General features: G+C 37.5%; 1 protein-coding gene across 1 annotated transcript in view; it reads left to right on the plus strand.

Annotated features, from left to right (window-relative positions):
* NAF1 (nuclear assembly factor 1 ribonucleoprotein) overlaps positions 1–5,910 on the plus strand; it is a 43,679-nt gene extending 37,769 nt beyond the window's left edge. The window contains exon 8 of the mRNA XM_065907485.1: positions 4,681–5,910. Coding sequence (XP_065763557.1) covers positions 4,681–5,153 — 473 coding nt within the window. The 3' untranslated portion in view covers positions 5,154–5,910. The remainder of the gene's footprint in view (positions 1–4,680) is intronic.
* Positions 5,911–10,418: the final 4,508 nt, after the last annotated feature.

The following is a 10,418-nucleotide window of genomic DNA, read 5'->3' on the forward strand; positions in this document are numbered from 1 at the left end:
GAGTGCAGTTCTGTGGTAGTTTGAGCATTCTTTGACACTCCTCAGTATAGTATATAGTAGTTTTTAATCTTCATTTACATCTATATAAATTCCTCAGTAATAAAACTGAGGGAAATATCTAGGGGTTTTCTCGTACTTTCTGGCATCTGCCAGCATTGGAGGCATCACACAGTTTGGGGTGTGGTTAGGAGAGGCACAAGGGACACTCGGTGGTTTTCAAGCTTGTAGGTGTAAAAATGGCCCCTTGGGGTAAAAGGTAGAAGAATCATTTGTGCTTATCAGTCTTTTTTTTTTTTTTTCCTTCAAGAAACCTGTTTGCTTCCATTTTTAGAATTAAATGATATGGTGCTTAAGCTAAAATCAAGGTGTTTTATTAGCTATTGACACCAGTGCAGTAACAGAAGAAGGTCCTCATGTTGCCTTTTTATATCCACACCCACTTCCTTTCTTCTTCCTCTTCCTCAACTCCTGACAGCCACTCATCTGTGTGCCATTTCTGTGATACATTTTGTCCTGTCAAGAATGGTTTATATTAATTATCAGTTGGGTTTTGTTACTGAGCGTATTTTTCTGGAGATTATCTAGATTGTTGTATGTATTAAGTTTGTTTGTTTTCATTCCAGGGTGGTGGTCTGTGGCATGAATATACTGCAGGTGGTTTAACCATTCATCCATTTAAGGGCATTTGTGTTGTTTACAGTTTGGGGTATTATGAATAAAGGTGCTTTATACATTTGTGCACAGGTTTTTATGTGAACACAAATTTTCACATTTCTCTGGGATAAATGTCCAAGAGTACAGTTGGGTTATATAATATAGTTGACAAGTGAACAACTTTGGGGTTAGGGGCACTGACATCCCCCTCCCTTCCATGCAGTTTGAAAATCTGTATGACTTACAGTTGGCCCTCTGTATCCATGGCTATATATCCGTGGATTCAGCCAACCATGGATTGTATAGTATGTTTTTATTGAGAAAAATCTGCTTAAAGGTGGACCTGTGTAGTTCAAACCTGTGTTATTTAAGGGCCCACTGTAGTTACATGTTTAGTTTCTTGAGAGTCTGTCATATTGTTTGCCGTGTGACTTTACCACTTTACATTCTTGTCACTAGTGTATGAGTGGCCCAGTTTGCATTCTCACCAGCATTTGTCATTGTCATCATTTTTTATCTTAGCCATTCTAATAAGTATGTAGTGATACATAGTTTTGATTTTAACTTGCATTTTTCTAATGGCTATTGATATTGACCATCTTTCCATGTGTTCATTTGCTATCTATATCCCTTCAATGCTTTTTTGTTCATACTGTGCCCATTTTCTAATTGTATTTCTGCTTTACTCTTGAGTTATGAGAGTTTGTATTTAATTGCTAGTATTTCTTTAGCTTGAGATTTCATCCTTATAAAAGAGCTTTGCTGAATGAGATTTTTTGTTTTGATGAAGCCCAATTTATCTGCTTTTCTTTGATGGAGCCTGAGAATTCCTTTCCTAGACTTAGATTCCAAAGATTTTCTCTTTTTTATTTCCTAAAAGTTTTCATAATTATTTTTAGCCATTTTAATTCCTTTGCCTTTCCATATGACTTTTGAAATAAACTTCCCTATATTGACAGAAAGTCTTGCTTGGATTTTGATAGAAATTGGATTGAACCTGTGTATTGGTTTGGAGAGAATTGACATCTTAATTGGACTGAGTCTTCCATTCCACAAATGTGGTATATATCTCCATTAATTTAGATTTTTTAAAAGTTTCTTTCACCAGCATTATGTAGTTTTCAGAATGCAAGTTCTGTACATCTTTTCGTTAGATACACACCTGAGTATTTCAGTTTGGGGGAAATCATTGCAACTGATACTGCATTTTTAATTTGTGTTCATGTGTTCATTTCTAGAATACAGAAATAATTATTGTTTGTATGTTTAGCTTGTGTCTTATGACTTTGCTGAACTCACTAGTTCTAGGAGTTCTTCTCCTGAGATTTCAATATAGACAGCTATGTCAGTGGCAAATGGAAATAGTGTTTGTCTTTTCCCCCCCAGTCTGTATGCTTTTTTAGCTCTCTTTCGTATCTGCACTGGCTGTAACGTCTGGCACTATATTCAGTAAATATGTTTCATTCCTGATCATAGAAGGAAGCACTCAGTATCTTACCATGAAGTACAGTATTAGGTACAGGGTTACTGTAGGTGTTCTTCATCAAGTTGAGGAAGTTTCTGTCTAGTCTTCCTGAACATCTTTTCAAAATCATGAATGATAATTTTGACAGTTGTTTTTCTGCATTGATTGATAATATCACATGACTCCTCCATTAACTTGTTAATAAAGTAGATTACATTGGTTTTAGAATATTGAATGAGCATCACTGGAATAAACCAATTAGCCATGGTGTGTAATTCTTTGTAAATATTGCTGAATTTTGCTCATATTTTGATAAGAATTTTTATGTTTATATTCATGAGAGGTATTGGTCTAGTTTTTTTGTATACTTGAAAACATTATGTAGACTTGCTGTTAATTTTTTTATATTTGGTAAAAAGATTTCCAGTGAACCTCTTCAGACTGGAGATAGTTTTTTGGGGAGACTTAATTACAAATTCAGTTTACTTAATAGTTTACTTACTTTTTCATGTTGGATAGGTTATATATTTTTCAAGGAGTTGGTCCATTTCATCTAATTTGTCAAATTATGTATATAGAGTTGGTTTGCAAGATTGTCTTCATTTTGATGTCTTTGATATTGATCATTTGTGTCTTGTATTTTTTCAGTTTTGCTTAGAAGATTGCAAATTATATTGATCTTTCACAGAGCCAATTATTTGTTACTGATTTTTATTTATTATTTTTCTATTAGCATTTGCATTCTTTTAACTCTGTCATTAACTTTCTACTGCTTGCTTTGAGTTTATTTTGTTTTGGTTTTTATAGGTTCTTAAGGTGGGAGTTTATGTTATTAAAGACTTTACTCCTAGAATCTGTTCCACAGATACTCATATATTTTATTTATTGTGATTTAGCTTAATATTTCTTTGTTTTTATTCCTCTTGACACAGTCTCTTTGACCAATGGATTATTTAGAAGAGTACTATTTAGTACTTTCTCTATCCTTAATGATTTTCCATCTAGTTATCTTGTCAGTTTTTGAGAGAGAGCATGTGGTTGGTACATACACATTTAAGATGACTAAATCTTCTTGGTAGGTGACCCCTTTATCATAAAATGTCCCTATTCTGAAGCCTATTTTATCTGATAATATAATTAATTAGTTATGTTGCATATTGTAGCTTGTTTCATTCTCTTACATTCAACGTGACTATCATTTGAAATAAGCTTTATACAGACTATAGTTATGTTTTTTAATCCACTCTGCTAACTACTGTTTTGATTGGTATATTTAGACCATTTATATTTAATGTAATTATTGATATGTTTGGGCTTAAATCTACCCTTTTCTGTACTCTTTCTAGTTTTTATTTCTATATTGTCTTCTGCTTTCCTGAGCTTTTCCATCTTTCCAATTTGCTTCAAATGGCAAATGACCATAGAATGGTTCATATTGAGTTCTTTGGCAACTTCTTATACAGTTGTTAAGAGGATCAGCTTTGATGATCCTCGATCATTGTCAGCTTCCAGTAGCCAGCCACTGCACTCCTCATCTTCAAGGCTCCTTTGCGAAACTCCTTGAACCACCACTGCACTGTCCATTGGTAGTTGCTGGGCCAAATGCATTGCTGATGTTGCAAGTTGTCTCCACTGCTTTATGACCCATTTTGATCTCTAATAATAAAATTGCTCATATTTGCTTTTTGTCTAACATCATTTCTCCAGTCTAAAATAAATATAAAATAAACAGCAAATAATAAGTCATTAGGAAAAAAACATAAAGTGAGAAATATGCATTAAAATGAAGTATAACATAACCACATTTATTTAAGAATACATTCCAGTGTGAAATGGCAAAAGTTCAACAATGCAAAACCACAGTCACTTTTGTACCAACCTGATACATTGTTTTGTTCTTTTGGGAAAAGGAAAGAAGTTGCATTTTTACTGTTTACCTCCAGTTGAGGATAAGAGTTAAGTTTTTCTTTTTAGCTTCAGTTGATAACTGAGTCTGGGGGTGTCTGATTACTGCCGGGCACAGACAGGCTGCCTCCTGTGTCTGCTGAATGTAAGAGTGCCTCATTACTGCTCCTGACACTATTGGGGCTAGCCTTGTTATGCTGGGCAGTGATGAAAGTCCTGATTCTCCTCGGTTTTCTCTGACTCCACCCCAAGTGCAGGAAATGGAGGAAGGCTTTTAGGGGGTTATTGCCAATGGAGACAAAAGTCTATGTTCCCTATATGATCTGCATTGCAATCAGGGGACATGCTGACTGGCTCCCTGCTCAGCCTATTTGACCACCTTTGAGCGTGTGAGTGGAATGTGATGTCCAGTTTTCTTTGTCGTGTTTGGCTGAAATCAAGTGATTATTGTCTCAAAGTTTTGTCTTGATAAACTTCCCCTCTCCTGATCCTCTGATCTTTAGGATTCATTTAAAGTTGATCATTTTAAACCTTACAAAATTATAACTATGTAAGAAATACTGGAAGTTAAATAAGGCATTCTTGAAATTTTAAACACTGTTTTTTGATGTATGAAAATTAATTTTGATTTTGTCTTTATGCTCTTTCCTTCAAAGGTGAAGATTTTGCAGAAGTACATCACAATTGGAATGTTCATAGCTCTGCTTCAGAGCATTCCAAAGGATATCACAACAGAGAATTCACAAGAGGATTTTCCCAGGGTAGATATCCTCAATCTTGCCCTGGCAGGCCCCCACCTCCACAGTTTTATAATGCAGAACACATGGTCCCTCAGGACACTTCAGGATTTGCGCCACAGAGACAAGATAGCCCCATGATGCCACAGTATCCCTTCCCTCCTCCAGGGTTTGACATGCATAACTTCTCCCTCGCTCTACCCCCACCCCCGCCACCCCCACCCCCACCGCCTGCCTCCACAAACATGGGCTGGGCCACGCCTGCTGTGGCCCCTCACCCATTAATCCCCTTGCCCTACTCCCTAGCCCCACCTCCGCCCCCCCCACCCCTGCCTCTGCCCTCCTCTTCTGGAGATGGTAATTCTGCTGCTCATTTTGGACCTTACTATTAGGTGGATGTATGCATTCCTGAGAAATGTGGACTTTTAGATACACACATGCATATATATGGAAGCATTTTTTAAAAAGAGATTATGGAGCTAGATTTTTAAAGCATAGTACATTGAAAAATAGTTCCTTCAGTTTTAGGTTGATATATATTGTAACCTTTATGAAAATTTAATGTTAAACTTGTGGAGGGGAATCCAATTATGTAATATTTAATTAATGCTTTGAACCTTTCCTAATTAAATAGTATGCCTCAATCTAATAATCTGGGGCACCTTTCATAATGGATTAAGATATATTGACCATATTGATTATCTTCTTGGTATATCTGAAAATAAAATGTTAAGTCCTATTGAGAGCCTTTAAAATAAACTATTTTTATAAATATATTTTAAAAATTGATTTTGGTTGTAAATGAAGTTTACAAATAAAATGTACTTTTTTTTTTAAAGCAAGTGAAAGGTGTAGAGAAGAAAAGCGTTATGTCTTGGCAGAAGTCGTGTATAATTAAAATTAATATTTATTTATTTTGCATTGACAGTCTTTCCATTATCTGTGTAGATTTCCATTATTCAGCCATGATCCAGTAAACTTTACTGTTTAACTGCTTAAAGAGACACAGAGTGTTCACAGTAAAATGCATTATTCATTCACAGTAATGTGCATTTACCAACAGCAAGCAGACTTGTGTGTCCATATAGATTTCCCAGATTCTTGGATGTCCTGCACAGATTAAATGCTTAATAAAAAAAAATTTATTAAATGACAGACTGAATGTAGACTTTTAATTAAATAACCAGTGAATGGTATTTTACATGATTATGTACTCATGAAACATAAGTGTAAGGAAATCTTAGAATTTTAGAGATAGAAGGGGCTTTAGAAGTAGTCTGCCACTGCTGCTGCTGCTAAGTCACTTCAGTCGTTTCCGACTTTGTGCGACCCCATAGATGGCAGCCCACCAGGCTCCCCCATCCCTGGGATTCTTCAGGCAAGAACACTGGAGTGGGTTGCCATTCCCTTCTCCATTACGTGAAAGTGAAAAGTGAAAGTGAAGTCACTCAGTCGTGTCCGACTCAGCGACCCAATGGACCGCAGCCTACCAGGCTCCTCCGTCCATGGGATTTTCCAGGCAAGAGTACTGGAATGGGGTGCCATTGTCTTCTCCTAGAAGTAGCCTAGAGTAGTCCTAATTTAATAACCTTGGAGTAGCCTAAGGACTCCAAAGAAGTCACTAAGGTTGCCAGTGAGACAGCAAGAAGATAAACTGAATTCTGATCTTCAGACCTGCACTTTATATTAAATTGGTGTTTTCCAATCTTTCATTCGTTGGCAGTCTTAGAAAATAATACTTGTTTGCTGGTTGGGGTAATCTGGTAATTTATCACAAGCGTGTGGATTCTAGTTGCAGGTCCCCATTTTCTACCCCCTCCCTCTCCTTGCCCCACCACCCCCAAGGGCTGAGGAGACTCTTCAGGGTTCTTGGGTCATGAGATGAGAGGTTCTTGCTTTGGCGATAACACTGGCTTAAACGTGTTGTATTTCATGTTTTTTTTTTTTTTGAAATGTTATTGCAGCTTCTGTTCAGGAGTTGCCATCATAGATCACGGCACAGTCTTACAGCATAGTAAGACCCAGTCTTCTTTTGGTTGATGAAATATTGTAAGAGTTACGTGAGGCTATACCTAGAAGCACTAAGGAAACCCCAAATGGAAAGAGTGAGATGTTGCCATCCAGTTACAAGTTAATGAGCTGTTACAATCATCAAGGCATGTAAAAAATCTTTAGACCTCTATTCAAAAGTAGACTGTAGATATTGGCAGTATCTATTTAATAGCTGAAGAAACTTAGAACTGAGTGAACCACTTGATTTCTGCTTTCAATTAAGCTGCTGCCTTTAGCACTTAGGTCCAGCTTGCCTTCCTCCCTGCACTTACTTCAAGGCCTTTGAAACTTCAGAAATGACCCAAGCTTTGAATGACCTATTATAAGTGCACATTCTTGGGTTTTATCCCAAGATTCAAGTTCAGTAGGTCTGAGATAAGATCTAGGAAACCACTTTTAACTCCAGGTGATGAATTTCAGGATTTATTCTTAGTCTGCATGGATTTCAGCGTACATGTCTATTGCAACTTCTAGGCCCTTCCCTCTGGGACTGAAGTGAGTTCTGTTTAGGGTGGTAATGAGGCTGTGGAGGGAGTTAGGGAAGAAGAGAGAAATGAAAACTGACTGCTTGAATTGTTCCATGACATCTCACTCACTTGGTTATCAATTTTATATATATATTTAGCTGTACACATGTTTGGAGTTTAATAGGAGCAACCCAAGTTTGGAAAAAAGAAATATTACAGTTTTCATCATCTTAAGCTTAGAGTCCTGCTTTTAAAATCATATGGTCCTAGATCCTTAAATTATTTGCCAATATAAACACTTAGAATATTCTTCACACACCATTTGTCATCTGAAATAGGCTATTCTTTATATAAGCCTTTTTCTACAATGAAGTAGGTTGTCATTCACATGATTGCATACAGATAATGCTTTTGCATGTCTGTGTGTATTGGTTGCTCAGCCTTATCTCACTCTGCAACACATGGGCAGTAGCTCACCAGGCTCCTCTGTCCATGGGATTTTGCAGACAAGAATACTGGAGTGGGTTGCCATTTCCTTCTCCAGGGGATTTTCCTGGCCCAGGGATTGAACCCGGATCTCCTGCATTGCAGGCAGATTCTCTACCATCTGAGCCACCAGGGAGGCCTTTTGCATGTCTACAGTTATAAATAATGATAAAATGAAATTAAAATTGTAGCCTAAGCTGATATGTTTATTTTATTAGATGAGTAACTGTCTTTCTCCTCTTCCTTTCTTTAATGGAAAAGATAGTGAAGTCCTTGGTAATTGGGTGACTTGTCCTCATGTTAGAAATAAAGACTGAAAGAACTGAGTTGAGACTCTAGTGTAGACCTAGAATAGGAGGTGCAGTACAGAACTTTGCAAAATACATTTCTCAGAAGCCCTATGGTCAAGTCATAAAGTTAAGTTCTAAAATGTCTGCATCCCTGCTGTGTAACTGAGTGATTAGTAGGCCCTAGTTGTCATACCAGTTGGATGCCCTGGCGGAGCCTGTATACAGGGGTCTCAGCTTTGTGGACATTGACGACTGCAGGATGCTTGCTCTTCCCTCCTTCCCTTCCCCTCTTCCCACCCATTCTGACTTGTTACTCCCCACCCTCCACCCCCGCCTCGTCTCGTGCTACTTCTTCCTTGCTTAGAGTTGGTGAAACTCAAGTACATTAAAATTTCAAGACATAGGAAAAGAGTAGAGGGACTTCCCTGGAGGTGCAGTCATTAAGACTTAGCCTCCCAGTGCTGGGGGTGTGGGCTCAGTCCCTCTTCAGACTTAGCCTCCCAGTGCTGTAGGTGTGGGCTCAGCCCCTCTTCAGATTTAGCTTCCCAGTGCTGGGGGTGTGGGCTCAGTCCCTCTTCAGACTTAGCCTCCCAGTGCTGCAGGTGTGGGCCCAGTCCCTCTTCAGACTTAGCCTCCCAGTGCTGCAGGTGTGGGCCCAGCCCCTCTTCAGACTTAGCCTCCCAGTGCTGCAGGTGTGGGCTCAGCCCCTCTTCAGACTTAGCCTCCCAGTGCTGCAGGTGTGGGCTCAGCCCCTCTTCAGACTTAGCCTCCCAGTGCGGGGGGTGTGGGCTCAGTCCCTCTTCAGACTTAGCCTCCCAGTGCTGCGGGTTTGGGCTCAGTCCCTGTTCAGGGAGCCAAGACCCCACATCCCTGCAGCCAGAAAGCCAAGAACAACACAGAAGCAATGTTGTAACAAATTCAATAAAGACTTCAGTAAATAATGAGTAGAATCTTGAGTTCCAATCTATAATTTAAAACTATTTGATTAAAAAAAAGAAATGGTATTTAAAATCCCCGTATGCTAAAAATCTTAGTGTTTCTAAGAACAAGTTTTCTTAAGGATTCAGGAAGGGAGAAAATCTTGGACATAATGTATCATTTATGTATATTCTATTTTAGCAATAATTGATATTTGCTTTCAATACTATGAATTTAAATAATTTTAAGACGATATGATTAACTGGCTTAATGACCCTGTTGTTGAGATATGGTTCTTTTTCCATCTGTGCTACCAGGGAAACTGAAGGGAAAATAAGTATGTTGTTAAACACTAGGTCTTTTTAAAAAAGGAATTAAAAACTAGATGAATGTTTTGTAGAATCAGTTTGTATGTTCTTAAAATATGTGTCATAAAATCTTTCTGACATTGCCTATTTAATTCCAATGAATAAACTCCCAGGTCAATAAAAAATAGACAATAGAATGAACACAAGCTGGAAAATAAAAATGATTATGAGAAATTGTCCAGTTATGTGGCAGGTACTCTATGATTTAATACAGTCTACACTATATTTATGACAATACACTCAGGGTAAAAGCAACAGCAGTACACATTTGTGTCCTTTTCTGCAGATAAATTGCCCTTATTACAACAGCCTTACTCATCAATCTGACCCAGTCAGATCCTAAATTTATGTAGTGATCATGTTCCAGAAAACCATGGAAACAGGTACTCTACTGTTCTGAAATTAAAGTTGAAAAATACCTTCTTAATACCACCTATCAGGCCAAAGTACTTGTTTTGAGCTACTAGCAGCAATAAAATTATCTCTCATCTTTGACTCTGCACTCTAGACATGTACAATTACTTAGTGTTCTGGAAATGAGGTACACAGTTGTGTATCAGTGATAAAATTATCTCTCATCTTTGACTCTGCACTCTAGACATGTAAAAATTACTTAGTGTTCTGGAAATGAGGTACACAGTTGTGTATCAAATGATAAAATAATGAAAACAGCCAATGAAAAGTTTCTTCTGCACATTCAATAAAGAAGTATATTTAATTATATTTTATATGTGTACTTACAAATGTATACATTTGAAAGCTTGTACAAAAGCCTGATTGTTATGCATATTTTAGTTCAGTACCTTTTATTTCTACTCATAAGGTTGATGAAATGGGAATAAATGTTACATTGACTTATTTTGGAGTTAGTTGCACTATAATAACATCCCCCAGAAAGAACAAACTGATGTGATACGGTAAAAGCTTTTTATTGAAAATAGAGGGGCTAAACGTTGTTTCTAACACAAAATATGACCCAAACAGTGGGCCAGATAGAAAGGAATGAAATTTTTCAGCAGAGTATCCCTATTAAAATATGATATGGTGGTGGTGGTCTGTAACATTTAGATGGTAGA

Source organism: Muntiacus reevesi, chromosome 16, assembly GCF_963930625.1.
Source record: "Muntiacus reevesi chromosome 16, mMunRee1.1, whole genome shotgun sequence".
Classification (NCBI taxonomy): domain Eukaryota; kingdom Metazoa; phylum Chordata; class Mammalia; order Artiodactyla; family Cervidae; genus Muntiacus; species Muntiacus reevesi.